We start from the raw sequence: 19,078 nt of genomic DNA on the forward strand, positions 1-19,078 counted from the left end.
AAAGTGATGTCCTCAGTGGTTAATTTGTACAAAACCTTAGTGACGAGGCTCTCGTCAGGAGGCAGCTTGCACCAGCCTACTTCTCCTGCTAGCGCCGCCTAAAACAGAACCGACTGCGAACCATGAAAGTGGAGCGAGGCTGTGGCATAATGGCCAGAGTTGCATACTTCGGACCAGGTTAGAATCTCGGCATCTGCTCAACATCCTGTGATTCTCTGCAAATAACTTCATCTACCTTTAAATTATTATTTCCTTAGCTGGTGCTCAAGAAAAGTGCCTATGTGGATGATTAAGTACCGGTGCTGAGCACCCGAAACCACTGTCTCAAATTAAGCACTGGGTGCAAAATAGATGACAGTCTCTCACATCAATAGAGAAACACAGCAGGAGCAATGGGCGCTTGATTTGCCGTGAAGGTAGAGATTTAGATTCCAGAAAGTTGCATTCCCAGGTGAGAGAATACTTGTGCAAAAAAAAATTCTGTATTTGAGAAATGCAGGCAACTGGACCTCCAAAGACCTGGGTTGTAGCAGCACAATCAAAAGTACACAGAATATTACTCAAAACATTTCACAGAATACCCCTCTTAATGTATACCACCACAAGACAAGGTCTCTACCAGAGCAATCTTTCCTGAGATCTACCAAGAGATGGTGGAACTGGTAAGTCTGTGGATGTCTAGAAACTATTCAGTCTGAAATCTAAGTGCACCTGCTTGAAATGTTCTTATCAGACCCTGCACACGTTCCCACTGTGCTTCTGAACCCTAGGCTTATTTGTGTATTTGATGTTTTTCTCCTTTCAAGGCAGAGGCACACTTTACTGCCGTTCAGTCTTGTTGGTAGGCCAAGAGTCAACAGGGACTTGCTCAGCTCTGCACATGGTAAGCGTCTAGGTGTCCATTGCTGGTGTAGTGTGTGCTACTCGTCCACCAGTAGAGACGTTTTTCATTTCTAGCTCTAATTCATCAACTCTAGAAATCTGAGTAAGAAAATATGCTATTTTTGTGTAGAACTGGCAGGGTAGCAATAATTGAGGTTTGGCGTCCTGCATTACATAGTTCATCATGTAACATGACAAAAAAGATTTTTTAGGTCGCGCCTAGAGTCAGGGAACATGCGCTGCTCTGAGAGACTTGCTGTACTGGAGTATGGAATAGAAGCCCTGCCCACTCTCCACCCATATTTGTCATTGGCTTGTGTCACTGTCCTTCATAAATGCAGGCTTCTGATTCGTAAATAGGCTTGTTTGTCCCTCCTTAGTACTGCCTTGACTTCATTTGTAACCTCCCATGGCGACTGGCCCTTTTACTTCGGTTGTTACACGGTACGTGTTATTTAGTTTTGTGAGCACTATTTTCTTTATTGAGTTTCTCTTACTGCAGGCACAACGTGCTTTGCTTACGTTCAGCGCGCCATGCGTGCTTTCTCTCTTCAAGCAGCCGGGATAATGGCAGCCACTTCTTTCCAATGCCATATGTCTCGCATTTTTTATAGCCTCTGCTTGCAGAAGATGGTTTTATAATAGACGCAAGTCACTTAGCATAATTACCCAGGAATGTGCTAATGAACAAGAGGAGCTGGCCTAACGGCTAAGGCACTCGACCCTGGGACCTGGGGATCTGGGTTCGAGTCTCGGTAACGACGCCAAACATCCTGTGATTCTGGGCAAATCTCTTAATCTCCCGTACCTAACAAAAATGAATGTGTCGCCTCATGTAATGTAACTGGTGCTATGTAAAGCGCTCTGATACCCGATTCGGTTTGGGTCAAGTTCGGGCTATATAAAACTCTGCAAAAAAAACAACCAAACACTAACAGTGCCAACTAGCCTCACAGGGAGTGTTAGAAACAAAGACTGGCCACAGAGAGGCTGTCTGGCTTTCTGTCTGCATAATCCGGGCTTTCAAACAGGAAACTGTGCCTTCATGGTTGAACTTAGAGATGTAGAAATGTTGATGGTCGCTCGAATGACTTCCCTTGGCATCAAAGTGTTCGTGGCCTGTGGTGGTGGCTTGAGCTCTAGGATTAGAGCAACATTTTTCAAACAGGAGATCTCTCACTCTGTCTGTATTGTAGAAATTGTATTGCGCCTCATACTCGTGACAGGTGTCTGAGCGCTATCCAGTGGTCCGGACACGACCAGTACGTTTTTTGTACATAGTACAGTGTGGGTAACAGACTGTAATCTATGTGATAAGATTTTGTCAGGAGCAAAGTTAGGAGGAGTGATCCAACATTTTGCAGCACATTGTTGGTGGTGCGTAAACATGCAATAAAGTGAAGTCCTATAAGAAAGATGGTGATTCACAAGCACATACCTGCATGTGACAGTTGAGAGCACCACTCCTTCTGGCATTGCTGCAGGTCAAGCTGTACACCAGCTCAGGAACTTATTCACAGTATGGATTATCGGGGGGGGGGGTCACTTAGCTGAATACTGGTACGACGTAACATTTAGCTGAGGTCAGAGAGGCGAATACAGCTACATGGACTTGTCCCACATACTTGCACAATGGGGGCATAAAATCTAAGCATTTAAAGCTTTGCGAAAGCATGCACAGGTATGCCCATATATCCATGTTGCTGCTTTGCATATTTCACATATGGAATGCTTGCAATCTGTGCTGCTGCAGCATTGTCTTTTGTAAATGTCCCCCAGGAGAGCCAGGTAATAGTTCTCTACCGGAGTAGATCCACTATTGTAGGCCTTCTACAGTTCACCTAGGTAACCATGAGTGTGGCAAAGCCTATGCACTTACTGTTGGCTCAAATGCAACAAAAAGCTGAGGGTGTCAACATCATTTTTGCACAACCTAAAACAACTCCCTGTAACCAATGAGGCTCCCCTAGTATCTTTGCAACTTAAAAGGTACATAAAGAATGCTGAGGATTTGTGAGTTTGTAACTTGCATTGAGTGAGGAGTACTTCAAAGGCCACACAATTAAAGGACAGAGATTAGAAGTACTTATTGAGTTGTTTCCACATCAAATGGGAAAGCCTGCAGGGTTTCATGGGTATTTCACAGCCACATAATGTTCTGGAAGGATGTGAATTTTGGGTGTAGATGGACCAAAACTTAGTATTTAACCCTAAGAAGTTGGGGTAATTGTTTTCTTAGTGTGCAAGATATGGGGTGGAATTTGAAAGGGGGTGTTTAGATGTTCATTAACGAGAAATTAGTTAGACCTCATGGCTTTCCCAGCCATGTCCTTTATGTATAACGCCTGCTGGTGTGAAAGAGCGTGTACAAATGTGTGGGGATGTGAGATATTTTGTAGTGAAAAGTGAATGGCTTGGCTGATAAAGATTAAGAGAAGACAGAATTACAGTCTCTGAAAAAATATTACCCAGATGTGCTATTGCTGTAGAAAACCCCACTTACTAGGGACTAACAAGCATTTGTAATGCACTAGTTCTCGCATTTTCAAAACTTTAAGCTATTGGCATTGTAAATGACAATTCCTTTTATTTATGTGCACTTTGTACTTATAAGAAAAACACAAAAATGCCTAACCACCATCATTTGTACACAAAATTCAAAAGGTCAAAAACACTGCTGGTCTAATTTGACCAAGTATTTTTATTTATACCACTTGCTTATATCTGTGTTTAAATTTTTAAAGGAAACATTTTATCAGCAAATAAGACACCTGTACATCCACATATTTACACTAATATACAATGGAATATACAAACAAATGTTGACATTACAAAAAAACTTTAAATCAAATGAGTATCAACATCCTACATAAAACACAAGACTATTAGACAAGACCATACGTCATGTAATCATGTGCCTTGAAAAATAACACTTCAATCAATTAAAAATCAAAGGAGTTAAGTCAATAAATAACGACTATTTGGACCAGCATTTGCTGGTTTAATACTTTGAATGACCAAAAGTCCTCCTTATTAAATGCTGACGCGTTTCGATTCCAGGACAAAGTTCCTGGTATCTCTTCAGGGCGTTGTCATTGTATCAGATCATTTCAGAAGGAATGGGAGCTGAGGGATTCATTCTATTGCTTCCACAAGCTTTGTCATGTGGAAGTGCAACCTTTTAAGTCTTCCTTGTCTATTTCATGATTGCCTCCGTCTTAAATGGAGAACGCCATTCTTTTTTCTTCTTTTTTTGAGAAAAGAGAATCACTGATTAAAGGATTTTACTGGTGAAATTCTTAAACTTCGTAATAATGGACTTCCGGGTATTACATTCCGGCGGAATTATGGCTTAAATGTGGCGTGATGTCCTTCACGGGCAATTCCAATAACGATAGTGAGTTTGCTCGCTCCCCGCTGCTGCTTACGAACTCCACGATCGCATCACAATGTAATGTACTTATAGTCATTGCTTGCAGGTTTCAAAACACATAAATAAAAGGCATTGTCATTTACAATGCCAAACGCTCAAAATCTCTCAAATGCGAGACCTATTGCATGCTTGTTTTCTGTGAGCCTGTGATCAGAAAGTTACACAAACTTCCAATCAATTCCATCAAAAATCCTTTTATTTCTGCAACTGATGGTGTTCCTGAATACATGTCATCTGGTTCTAATTTTAATAAGACATGTTCTGCACATTTTATTAATTTGGCATCCTTCCCTTTGAACTCTCTTATTTCTGTGTTTATTATTTTTTCAAAAACAGAAGGTAATTTTTCAACTGTCTTTTCTGAAAATAATGCTACAGCTGTTTCTTGTTGGGCCTTTTTAAAATGTACCTCCTCATCAGGAATCTGAAAATGGACATTATCTGGTGTACAGAAATCTGTGCTGCTTAATTTGCAAAACAATTGTTTTCCTGCTAGGCCTGAGTCACAGACAACAGTTTTGTAATTTTCCTCAAATGGGCCTAATTTTGGTGCAAATTTTTCTAAAACTGAGTTTGTAATTTCTTTGTTTAAAACTCCTGCATTTAAATCTGGACTTTCCACTGCCTTCACAATGGACTTGGTAAATTCAGAATTGTGAGGGTTAAAACTCTCATTTTCAAACACAGCAACCTGTTGGACTGAGTTCTGATTTTGTCTCTGGAAATAATTCACATTTGCTCTGGACATCTTATTTAAATTAATTTTAGCATTTTCGATATTTTGTGGGACCATCTTTGCTTCGAAAATTCCTGCCATAGGTACCTGTTTCTGAACTGAGATTTGCATTTGCTTAGTTGGTATATTTTGCATCTGCATTTCTCTATGTTTTTGTGCATCATGTTTAAATTTATATTTCTTCTTCCAATGCTCAAATCTGCTATAAAGATGGCAAAAGGACATATTTTCCCGCAGTACAACATCCATACCTGAATTTGCACAAACCAAACCAACTTTACTTCCATCCTGTGTTCTTTTAATCTGTACCCAATCAACATCCTTTGCTGGCACTCCACCCTTCAGGAAAATAATCACTGCTATATTTTCCTCCATAACAACAGAAAAAAATGGTGCATTCATGCAAACCCTTTTCACTGTCTCCTCACCTGGCCTTTGCAAAACTTTAGATTCAAACCACAATTCAGTCTGCATGGCAATGTAAAAGAACATTTCCAAAATAATGCACAGCTCTTTTAAAATCTCAACAAATCCATCAACATTTGGGTACCACAGCATAATTCTGTCTCTCAATTGTGGCATTTTGTTCAGAAATGCTGCAAGTTCACTTTTATTCTGTGGCATATGAAAATGCACTTCTCCCACTATTTTTCAATGAGTAAGCAAAAGCTTCTCCCTCATTCTGCTTATTATTTTTCTCAACTAAATATGGTGGCTTCTTTTCCTTACCCATTTTCCTTGCTAGGTCTGGTGGTTTCTTTTTCTTCTCATGTTTTCTTGCCCATTTGTCTCCTAATTTCTCAAACCCATTGCATTTAAAAATATACTTTATTTCTGCAATATGCAATTGCATTTCTGAAGAACACATTTTCTCATTTGCTTCATCATCCATATGTACCCTGAAACTTTTCTGAAATGGGAAACTTCCTAAAACATCAGTTTCATATTTTTGAGCCAAATCTGTCAGGCCATTATGTGTAGTTAATGCACATGCAACTCTTTCCTTACTCATGGAAATTAATTCTTTTTCCTGACACTGGTTCACATTTTCATTATTTAAATAGCATGGACTGTTATTTTCTCCATGTTCAAGTGCTGAATTTAAAACACTAAGCTGTTTCTCTTTTTCAGGGCCTGTGTTAATATGTTCTCCCATGTTTTCTATCTTTTTAATCACTGCTGCTTCCTCTAAGCAGGTTTGAGAAATCCCATTTTCAAATATATGTATTTTATTCTGGGCTGTAGATGTTGTAAAGGCCATGTTTCCCTCACCTTTCAGTGCTTGGGGTAATTTCTGTTCAATAATCTGTGAATTCTGAGTTTCTGAAATACATTCCTCCATAATCACTCCTTCTGCAGCTCTTTGAACCTTTTCAGTAGGGACCATATTAATTGGGACAGTCATAATTTTTCTATGCATTATCTGTGCATCTGCAGTTAGCAATTCTTGGACTGAATCAGGTACATTTGAAGCAGTAACACCTGTAGGTATCACTGTCAGTGCTGAATCAACAGGTGATGGGTCAATCTGAAATGTTTGCACATTTTTCTCAATCTGTGTTTTCTCTGCTCAACAGAAGCAGTAGCCACTGTAGTGCTTACTAGTACAGTATTTTCAGTATTTTTCATGGGAACCATATAAAGTGGTGGACACTCAGTTAACAATGCATCCATTATTTCATCACCTGAATCATTATTTATTTGAAGCACTTTATCATCATTAATTCTCTTCTCCTGCATTTGGTGCTTTACCTTTTTATCCTCACTTGCTTTCTCTCTTGCTGTCTTTTCCCACATGCTTAAGGCCTCAAATTGTGCAGCTTTAGATGGTGTCTTTATTTCACATAACACTTCCCTTAATTTGTCAATAATTTGCAATTCAAAAGTACCATTTTTTTGGAAACCTCAAAGCACCCTCTTTTTCAGTAATCTTGCACCATTGTTGAACCCACATACATGTATTTTGTCCCGAATTGGTAGACATAAAATGCACAGGTGTTCCTTCAGGAGCATCACCAATAAAAAACGAATTTTTCACTTTAGCTCCTAACAGCTTCTTTAAGCCTTCAAACAATTTCATTTTTGCAATAGTTCAATGCAATTTCTTTATTCCAAAGCTGTCAGTCTCAATTTCAGTCAGTTCTACTCCTACTACTGACCCTCCACAAAATCTTACTGCAATATTTCTCTTAATCAATAACTCTGTTAGTAACAACATAAATAAATTCGCTACTCTGTCTATTGTGCTAAATAAAGGATAGATTTATATTCACTGCGAGTAACACATTCCGCTTACCCTTCACAAAGTAAGACCTTCCGTTTACTCTTCAAACACTACAGGTAAATCCCTTCCGCTTACCCTTCACACAAGCTCAGAAGAACCTGCTACTCCTTTGGCCTTATCCTTCAGGATACATCTTAGGCCAAAGTTTCACCAGTGAACCCTTTTGCTATCAATCAAGCTCAGAAGAACCTTCTACTCCTTCAGTGTGACCCTTTCTAGGTGATATCAGACTAAAGTTTCACCAGCGAACTCTTTGCTATCAATCACTCACACAGAAAATAGTCCCTAATTTAACACTGCCAGCCCTACCTAGCTTCTCAGTGCTATTCCAACAGACGAGTAACCTCAGTGCAGTGTGGCTTCCATTTACCACCCGCTATTCCTTCCCGGGATTCCACAGGTGTGCATACCTGCGTGTTCCAGACAACACAGAACAAGACACTAACTTAACATGAAGAGTTAAAACATGTAATCAATAACCAAAAATTATGTCCTATGAAATTACCAATATAATCAATAACACCATCAATTCAAAATGAGCAAAATGTCACCAACAGTAAAAAATCCTTACTATTTTCAACACTTCAAAAAAAACACATTAGCATATTAACAACATTTCACAACCCTATTCATACTCACACCACTTCTTGCATCACCTGCCAGTACTGCTTTGCCAGTCTTCAGGTTCCGAGCATTGGAGTCAGGAATCAGGAGTTGGACATTTATCTAACTTGGGCAATTATTTTACTTCCCTCTAAGGTCAATGATCCATTAGTTGAGTAGTTGATGGTGAAATCAATAATCATTAATCACCAAACTAATCAATAATAACCATCCTCTGATTACCACAAACTGATGGAGCGGTAACTTCTTCTGGTAATTTCTCAATGCAAAACCCTCATGCTACCTCTAATTTACCGCTCAAAAGGTGTTGGGCCCTTCACACCATGTATTACCTTCAGGAGACTTTAATAATCATGAACAGTCAAAAATGCAATTATCATTTTAAGCCAATAAAGAGAGTTGTTGAGTATTTAAAGGGTTTTATTTTCTAGTCAAAAGTTAATTTTTCTCTGACCCTTTATTCATTAATAAAATATCAATCAGGTTACAGAATTTGGAAAACAGAAAAAATAGCATTAATACAGAACATATTACAGTTTGCATATAAGCATTTACATACAGGAATGTGGCGCTAAATGTCATTCAAAATTCTTAAAGAGTTTCTAAGAAAAAATAGTCTTGCAAGGCTAATCAAAAATCAAATAGTTTGCAAAAATCTCCCATTAAGAGAAATAAATGCATAAGTCAAAAAAATCTTGTCAGACCTAATTAATTAGTCAAAGTATAACTGAAGTTTAGCATCTAATTCTATTTAATCAGCTGCACTCTCTGTCTGTCTGTGTCTAAAGAGCAAGCAGGGAGTGAGATAGCCCCTCCTTCACCAGACCTCATAGGAATGCGCCTGCAGTGCCAAGATATGACGTGGAAGCAAGAAACCTCCCCCTGAATCTCCTCGGACGCACCTCCCCTTCAGCAATCTCCCGGGACGTTCTCGTACCTAACCCATAGGCTGTCTGGCCTAATCTGTTCCTTCTCTTCAAGAGCTCACACACCCCCTAATGAGCCTAGAAGCCAGCTGAGCTGAGAAAGCCACCCCCTCCTCCGGAGAGGTCAGTTTTATACACAAAATTTTGGCAGACTACACAAAATGTTTCAACTTTCAGGAAAACCTGTACTGATTGGTCAGTCATGATGGCATGACGTCTCTTTCCTGACTCATTCTAACAAGCATTTGCAATGCAATGGTCTCGGCATCATTAAAGGTAGAGCAATTGGCATTGCTCATGACATTTCTTTTTTTTTCTTTAAATCATAAATAAATGGCATTGTCATTTACATTGCCAATACACAGCACTCTGCACTCAACAGCACACACCACTCTGCACCTGCACTCACTGCTCTGCACACTCACTGCTCTGCACACTCACTCTGCACTCACTACTCTGCACTCACTACTCTGCACTCACTACTCTGCACTCACTACTCACTACTCTGCACTCACTACTCTGCACTCACTACTCTGCACTCTGCACTCACTACTCTGCACTCTGCACTCACTACTCTGCACTCACTACTCTGCACTCACTATTCTGCATTCTGCACACTCACTCTGCACTCACTACCCTGCACTCACTACTCTGCATTCTGCACTCACTGCTCTGCACTCACTACTCTGCACTCACTACTCTGCATTCTGCACACTCACTCTGCACTCACTACTCTGCACTATGCACTCACTACTCTGCACTCTGCACTCACTACTCTGCACTCTGCACTCACTATTCTGCACTTTGCACACTCTGCACTCACTACTCTGCACTCTGCACTCACTACTCTGCACTCTGCACTCACTACTCTGCACTCTGCACTCACTACTCTGCACTCTGCACTCACTACTCTGCACTCACTACTCTGCACTTTGCACACTCTGCACTTTGCACACTCTGCACTCACTACTCTGCACTCTGCACTCACTACTCTGCACTCTGCACTCACTACTCTGCACTCTGCACTCACTACTCTGCACTCACTACTCTGCACTCACTACTCTGCACTCACTACTCTGCACTCACTACTCTGCACTCACTACTCACTACTCTGCACTCACTACTCACTACTCTGCACTCTGCACTCACTACTCTGCACTCACTACTCACTACTCTGCACTCACTACTCACTACTCACTACTCTGCACTCACTACTCACTACTCTGCACTCACTACTCACTACTCTGCACTCTGCACTCACTACTCTGCACTCACTACTCTGCACTCACTACTCTGCACTCACTACTCACTACTCTGCACTCACTACTCTGCACTCACTACTCTGCACTCACTACTCTGCACTCACTACTCTGCACTCACTACTCACTACTCTGCACTCACTACTCACTACTCTGCACTCACTACTCTGCACTCACTACTCACTACTCTGCACTCACTACTCACTACTCTGCACTCACTACTCTGCACTCACTACTCACTACTCTGCACTCTGCACTCACTACTCTGCACTCTGCACTCACTACTCTGCACTCTGCACTCACTACTCACTACTCTGCACTCTGCACTCACTACTCTGCACTCTGCACTCACTACTCTGCACTCTGCACTCACTACTCTGCACTCACTACTCTGCACTCACTACTCTGCACTCACTACTCTGCACTCACTACTCACTACTCTGCACTCACTACTCTGCACTCACTACTCTGCACTCACTACTCTGCACTCACTACTCTGCACTCACTACTCTGCACTCACTACTCTGCACTCACTACTCACACTCACTACTCTGCACTCACTACTCTGCACTCACTACTCTGCACTCACTACTCTGAACTCACTACTCTGCACTCACTACTCTGCACTCACTACTCTGCACTCACTACTCTGCACTCACTACTCTGCACTCACTACTCACTACTCTGCACTCACTACTCACTACTCTGCACTCACTACTCTGCACTCTGCACTCACTACTCTGCACTCACTACTCTGCACTCACTACTCTGCACTCACTACTCTGCACTCACTACTCTACACTCACTACTCTACACTCACTACTCACACTCACTACTCTGCACTCACTACTCTGCACTCACTACTCTGCACTCACTACTCTGCACTCACTACTCACTACTCTGCACTCACTACTCACTACTCTGCACTCTGCACTCACTACTCTGCACTCACTACTCTGCACTCACTACTCTGCACTCACTACTCTGCACTCACTACTCTGCACTCTGCACTCACTACTCTGCACTCACTACTCTGCACTCACTACTCACTACTCAGCACTCACTACTCAGCACTCACTACTCACTACTCTGCACTCTGCACTCACTACTCAGCACTCACTACTCACTACTCTGCACTCTGCACTCACTACTCTGCACTCACTACTCACTACTTTGCACTCACTACTCACTACTCTGCACTCACTACTCACTACTCTGCACTCTGCACTCACTACTCTGCACTCTGCACTCACTACTCTGCACTCACTACTCTGCACTCACTACTCTGCACTCACTACTCCGCACTCACTACTCACTACTCTGCACTCACTACTCTGCACTCTGCACTCACTACTCTGCACTCACTACTCTGCACTCACTACTCTGCACTCACTACTCTGCACTCTGCACTCACTACTCTGCACTCACTACTCTGCACTCACTACTCTGCACTCACTACTCACTACTCAGCACTCACTACTCACTACTCTGCACTCTGCACTCACTACTCTGCACTCACTACTCTGCACTCACTACTCTGCACTCACTGTGACAATAAATATGTTGTCAACAGACTAACTCGATGTACTCCCAGGCCGATCTAGTTTGCAGGGTTAATTGGAATTGGCCATAAATCAGTAATTTAGACAACTGATGGGTATACAAATGTAAGAAGTTAAGACCGAAGCCTACATTGAGCTGCACATGATGACTAATGGGGAAAATGTCCTGTCATTTAGAATTTGGCATTCATTTACATCACACGCCTTAAATTAACGATGGGAAAACCACAAGTGCTTTAAGGTTGAACTAATCGATATGGAAATGGCCTGCTGATATGAAGTACAATACAAGTACAACATTACTGACATGAAAAACCTATAAATGAGATTAGCCTAATCACTATATAAAACGGATGTGACACACAGGCTAAACAATTCCACTCATCTCAGCTACGTGCAAACGGCGCAGCTGTCATCGTACTTCTCGCGCATTGCTGAGTTTCCCCGAGTTTATCTGATCACTTTTCCATCACAGCCCACAAAACGTTCACCCGCCAAAGGAATATTTTTTTTCCAGTTACAATCATGACACGTCTTTTTTTCTGCTTAACTAAATCACGTAGGTCACGGCAAAAAAAGTAAATGTAAACGTTAACCAGACGTTCGCCATGCACATGTAATATATTAGACACGGTTGACGCTGAACAAACTCAAGTGGGACTTGGCCCCGGAAGTCAGGCACGGTCGCCTGTGACGGGGGCGGGGCCACGTTCACACCGGAAGAGGAGGCAGGCGGAGTCGTAGCGTCTTGCGGCCCGGGGCTCCTGTGAGCGGTGTAGAGCCCCGGGGCCGCGCCAGCAGGAGGTTGGGCGCTGCGTGCTGAGGTAAGGTAAGTTCCAAACGGCTGGAGCGCGATTGGTGCACTTGTGTGTGTGTATGCTCGTGTGTGTGTGTGTATGTATGTGTGCGACGGTGACGGCGGGGGAGGGGGAGGGGGGGCCTCGGTGCACTTGTGTGTGTGCGCGCGTGTGTGTATGAGTCAGGGGTGGTGTCTCTGTATGTATGTATGTATGTGCGTGCGTGCATGGGCGCGTGTGTGTGTGTATGCGCATGCGTGTGTGGTGCTTGCGCTTCCCAGGAGACAGCGCCTGGCCACAGCGCGCGTTCCAGTTACAAATCGCCTGGAAGGATGCGCGTGGCCAGGACTGTCTCCTGGGAATGATAGTCGCTGACATAAGATCTCGGCGGAGACGCGCTTCCGCGCGTCTTTAGCCGAGACCTAAAAACCTGACCATGCCAGTTTTTAACAAAAGAAGCATACATAATAAATACATTTTATAAGTTTGCAACAATTGCTAGGGAAAATGTTTCCATAGTCTTCCTCCCTTCCTGCCAAAGCGCAGTCAGATGGACACTTTTAACTAACACTGGTACATTTGGCAGAATCACAAGGATGTATAGTTCAAGGTGTTGACTCCTTGGCATGAGGAAAGCTGCCACGGTCTGCGCATGCTCCCTTCTCATTCAAAGCAAGCCATAGCTTTTGATGGTTTCACAGGCAGCCATTTAATGGTAGGCCCCAAAAATAAAATAAACACAAAGATAATGTTAATTTCATGTAAATCAGCCCATTATGTTTCCCAAATTCATACTAATACTCCTTATAAATGTTTACCTAGCCAAGCTACTAGCGTAAAGCAGCTTTTCTATTATTTATGTACAACATGCAAAATAAATATGCAATGTGCAACAAAGTAAAAGAGGTGTTATTAACTGAAAATATTTATCAAAATATGCAGCAAGTCAAAGTCTTTTAAGACAGAAATAGTGAATGTAGATTGCATGGGATGAGCTGGGAAGAGAGAAACATATTCTATTAATCTTCAAAGCTAAAAAGGCCACTTTTCTCTACATTGCAAAAACACATGTTAATTCAGAAAAAGCATTTCAGACTAAATAGGCCTCACTTTCATGTTTTTTTATGTGCCATGTTTTTAACTTGCACCAAAATGTGCGTGGCAATTTAAATGCAGTCTGTCTGAAGCACAAAAAATAAAACAATGCCTGACTGCAGATGAAATCTGCTCCATCAGTTGAACCTCATGGTAATTTGCAAAAACTTTGAAAAATGCACTTTTGTGCATTTTTCAAAGTTTCATGTTGTGCACACACATGCCCTAAGGGCATGTGTGTGCACAACATATGTGCACAGATTGATTTCAGGGGTGCAACAGGGTGTCCTTTGGACACCCCTGCACCCCTGAAATCGCATTCTCAATTTGCGATTCGCGAATTGCTAATCGCAAATTGAGAATGTCTTCCCATTCATTCCTATGGGCCTCTAGGCCCATAGGAATGAATGGGGAGGTATTCCTTAATTGCGATTCGCAATTTGCGAGTCGCATTTAAGGAATTTTAAGAAATCGCACATTTTTCAGCGATTTCTTCATGCATAGCCTTTTCCGATTTCTTAATTGCGATTTAAAAAACGCAATTAAGAAATCGCAAAAGCCAACAATGATGCATGTGCCTGTAAGCACTGTCAACCACTGCTGGTTTACATTCTAATTCTCCACATGAGTTAATCCAAGTATGTACATTAAACGTCGAGCGTGATGAGGAAATGAGGAATAATTCAGCCTTTTGAGGTTTGATTTTCAGATGATCTAAACCCATCCAGTTTAGAGAGTAGCACCCGCAACTCTCTTGCCCCACCACTGGCTGGAGCAGTTAAAATTTGCCTGTCCATTTTTCGGTCATTAAAAAAAAAAAAAAAAAAATAGCTGTCATTAGATCATCCCTCTATGAAGTCTGGGCTTATAAAACTCACCTCTGATGATGTGCTTTTCCTAGTTTACTTTGTGCTTTAAATTTGCACTGCCTCGTCAGCTTCCAGGACTTTCTGCTTGTAAGCTCTTTAAATTGTTTGTACTCACCTGTGGCATACTAGAGTGCTATTGAAAGTAGCATGGTTTGGCGCCGTGCTCGTCTGCAGTGTAACTTATAGGTTTGCTGAAGAGTAGTGAGTGGAGAATTGATCTTGTGACACACAATTTGACCAACTCCTTTCTACAAAATTGACTTTCTTCACCAGGAGTATTTGCTACCCGTTGCTGAATCTTTCAACAACCCTTGTGTTAATGATGTTATATTGAGCATCTTGTTGTGAAATGGTATTGCAAGTATATTGAAATCCAGTAATTGTGTCCTCATCTGTTCCCAGGTCCATGAGTTTAAAAACAACTTTGAATTATACCGTTTGCGTTTCCACCTGCGTCATCCAGCAGAATTGAGCCATCTAATACTATTTGAGTTTTCCCGTACTTTCTTTGGCAAGTGATTCCATAAAAGGCCAATAGGTGAAGGCAGACTGCTTCGCCTGCAGCTTTTACCATTCTCACCGACGACTATATTGCTAGCATTCCTGGGGTGTCAAATTATTTTTGGGTGTAAAATCTGACGTACTTATATCGTATTGTAAAAACAGATTTTGATACAGATGGATTATATGTGTAAATAGAAAGAGAAAATTGGTGTGACATAACAAATCTTGACAATTTTCCCCTAGTGTTGATGACTTTTTGGCGAAGACACAGGAGCACCCTTACGGAATGGCAGATTGCATACTGGATGCTTTCACCAATGGTGAGCACTCCAGGGCGTTACGGGAAGAAGAAATGGTACGTTTTCCAAATTTCAGTGTTGACCATTGTAACTCTTGGCACAGTTTTGTAATGCTTTTATAGCCCAACACTCAGAATTTGCTTTTGATCAAATGATTACATTTATGTGGCAAGTTTTTGTAAATCTTATGGCCATGCTTCAGCATTTTTACACTGTTCTGCTAAGTACCTGAAGAGGAGGGAGCTGGTAGTGTGCACAGGATCACGCTCTTTGTTGTTGAAAAGAATAACATTAACTCACAGTCCGCTGTTAAATAAATTCTGAACACCTATTTTCAAAGCTTGATTAGTATGGAAGATGGATGTGGTTTGATTGTTGGGGTTCAGGCCAGCTCAAGTGGATCATTATCCAACAGAAAAATACATATTACTCTCAGTGAACTTGGGATTCATGAACGTTATATTACACTATAATTTAGGTGTAGTATATTCTTTGTCAGTGAAGGATTGTTAAGCGTTCATTGCAATTTGAACTCAATGTCCATCTGTAATGAGATCACAAGAGATAATTTTCAGTCACATATTGCAAAGTTACTTGCTGTATCAAGAGTGTTTAGTATAGAGTTCCTCAAAATAGAAGCGCCCTTTTATGTCAAGTTCTCAAGAAAAGTCCAAAGTTGCACTCCTCCCCCCAAGTTTCACTGCTTCCTTTCCAGCCCCTGCACATATCACACTTCTGTTCCAGATATCTGTAACTAAGAAAAGAGGACTATGCTAAGGTCCCCTATTTTTCTAGCACAACTGAGTTGAAGAGAGGTTTTTTTAATGGATTTTAATATGGGGGATTAATACTGCTACCGCTCCATTGATGGAGGATTTGTCTCTCTTTGGACAGTTATCTGAGTGGTTAGTTTTCCCACAGATATGCACACTGAAATTATATGGCAATGGAGGCTCAAACTATGCTGTAAGGATAACTAAACCATGTGGTAAAATAAAATATGCGGTACATTCTGTGTTTGTGTTATGCTATTTTGTCATAGTCAACACTTTGAATAATTTGTTGCTAAACATTTCATGTCATTAGTACCAACTTAACACGTGGAAACAGCAGTGAGCAACTGAAATCTGCAAATAATGCAGCAGATGGTGGATTATGTGGCAAATGCAGTAAATCCATAACAATGCAGCAAAACCGTGGCGATAGAATCATATCATTTCCAATTGCCCTTCCTATATTGCACCAGGCACCAACAGTTTTGGGACACTGACTGAATTCACTGCTTATCTTATGTTTAATATTCTTTGTAAGCTTCCTGTTTGCTGTTTATAGGCAACCTTTACAATGCAATCTGATCTGATTCTAACGGTCCTGGATCAGGATAATGGAAGCTCTCTTGTTGGAGTGTGGTAAAAGCGGTTAGGGAAGACGTTTCAGGATCTTATTCCTCTCTCGACCATTCCAGCCGTCTTACATACTTTAGATCTCAGTTGGTCTTGTAAGGTGATTTGATTGCTCGGTCTTTGTTCGGCTGTTCATCAGAGAGTTGGATCCTGTATTCCAAGCAGAAATTAAAATCTCTTCAAGAAGGGTCAGCAGATTCTCTGCTTCCCCCTCAATTCCTGAGTTAAAATATTGGTTCATGCTGCTCTAGCAGCCATAGGGAATTAATCGAGCTTTAATGTAGTAATAATTATATTCTTTTTGTTATCTGCCTTGGGGGAGAGGAAGAGGAAACATTGTTCTAGCATTATTAGTGTCATTCTGTCATCTATGGTTGATTTCCAAGCATGTGCATGTAGTTAGGCTTGTGTAAAGTTTGGTGTGTACATGTTTGCATCCTACAGACACAATTGATTTCTTGGTATTTTTTTGTTCTTGTCTGTTGATATGGGCATGGGCTTTTCTGATATCCTCTGATATCCTGTTTTATCTCATGTGGGAGTATGTGCCCTGGTATTTGATCATTGGTATAGCCGCCGGCCCGGTTTCAACCATTAATAACCAATACATGAAACTGGTTAGATGGACAACAACCCTACTGACACCAAATCATAAATGAGTAGCAGTCGCTGTCTATTAGTCATTCATGTTTTTTCCTTGGGCCTCATTCCATATTTATGCCTAGAGTGCTCATAGGATTCGTTATCAGTCAAGGGGTCCATGTCTCTTATCTTTTTTACCGTGGTCCCACTCCAGCAGGGTAGAAACCTTAAGGTCTATATACCAAAAGACATCTGACTGTTTATGCAGATCGGACAAAGACCAGGAGCTCAGGGAGACTTCTGGACATCCATTGGCTTTTTATTTGTTTTCTGTATTTCAGCATTGCATTTAGCCCTTTCCAATTTGATCTAATCTCCAAAGCTTTCACCTGTGAGCCTTTTCTCTGCAAGCCCTACTGCACATTATGAAAGTTCTGTTTTGTGTTTACTGAACCACATTCTGGCAGAGATACAAACTTGTCTGTGGCCATCGCAGTATTGGTATGAGGGAGATATGCAGCTGTTCAGATATTCTTGTCAGCATCTTTTACTTTTTGCCTGCTAGCTCTAGGAAATGTTTGCACGATAATGCTCTTTACATCGCCAGTCTGAAGTGATCTTCCTTAAAGTGCCATGGGCAACCTTTTGTCACATGCATGGATAGGCTGAGTATGCGAGATTCCATCTGCCAAAAATCAAAAACGTAAATAATATATTCTCTAGGCAAGATCTCAAAATAACTGCTGGGACATGAGTCACATTCAGTCTGGATTATGGGTCTTCTACATTCGGTATAGTAAGCGGCAAATCTGACCACATCACCCCACCACTCTACTTTCTCAAATGGGAGCGGTATTGGAGGCCCGTGCACAGCAAAACATGATTTATATAAACAGCCCTTTTCACTCCTAAATATCTGTCACAAACACTTTCTTGGAAAGCTCCTTCATTTACCATTTTCAAGACACCTTCCCAAAAGCACTGGTCCTTTGAATACCTACACTGAGTCCCTCTCCATCCTAGTCTAAGTTTGTATCTTTAATCTGGCGCTGCTCCCTTTTTGTATGTATCTGCACACGTACTTACTATCTAGATATTAACACTAGGGTAAGGTTTGTTGAATCTGTCTGTTTTCAGAGGGTTTTCCCCATTTATTCTTACTTGTGTTGCTCTGGACTAATGATTTAAATTCATGGTTTGTCATCTGTGCAACCTCATGGAGTTGGAGCTCAATTATGTAATTCGATTTTCACCATTTGTTCGTCTTTTTACTCTTAAAAAGGACTTCAGTTAATGATTCACTATTTGCATCAATAGCATGCTATTGTAACACTGCCAATCACATATTAGTGTTCGTATTCCTTCAAAGGATTTAAATTGATGATTCACTTTGTGGTCCATATTGTGTACTTTTGGGACACTGTCAATCACATGCTGCTTTTTACCCTGATTGTTAAAACCGATACACAGCTGATTCCCTCTTGCCATTATTACATGCATCGGGCTTCTTTGTCCTATATGCTGTTCAGCCCTTTTAAACATTTGTAGCTTAGGACAACACTTTCTAAAACAATTATAAATAGCCTAAAAATAAGATAGATTCCTGCTTCCCTTTATTGAATCACAGCAGTGCAAAACAATGTTTTTTACACTACTTGGCTAATATCTGTGGAATTTCAGGATGAAAAGCTGAGAAAGGTGTGTGTAAAGCTTTAACTGTTTAGGTGGCAGTAAACTGTTTTTCAGAGTAAGTTTTCTTTTGGCGGTCTCCGCTAGCATCGGCAGTGGGCTTTGTGATGTCAGAACTGCACTGCACTGTAATA

General features: G+C 41.3%; 1 protein-coding gene across 1 annotated transcript in view; it reads left to right on the forward strand.

Moving 5' to 3' along the window:
• The window catches only part of BRD7 (bromodomain containing 7), a 266,204-nt gene that overhangs the window by 227,642 nt on the left and 19,484 nt on the right, over window positions 1–19,078 (forward strand). Inside the window, exon 12 of the mRNA XM_086947699.1 lies at window positions 15,215–15,326. Coding sequence (XP_086803825.1) covers window positions 15,215–15,326 — 112 coding nt within the window. The remainder of the gene's footprint in view (window positions 1–15,214; window positions 15,327–19,078) is intronic.

This window comes from Lissotriton vulgaris, chromosome 12, assembly GCF_964263255.1.
Source record: "Lissotriton vulgaris chromosome 12, aLisVul1.2, whole genome shotgun sequence".
NCBI classification, from domain to species: domain Eukaryota; kingdom Metazoa; phylum Chordata; class Amphibia; order Caudata; family Salamandridae; genus Lissotriton; species Lissotriton vulgaris.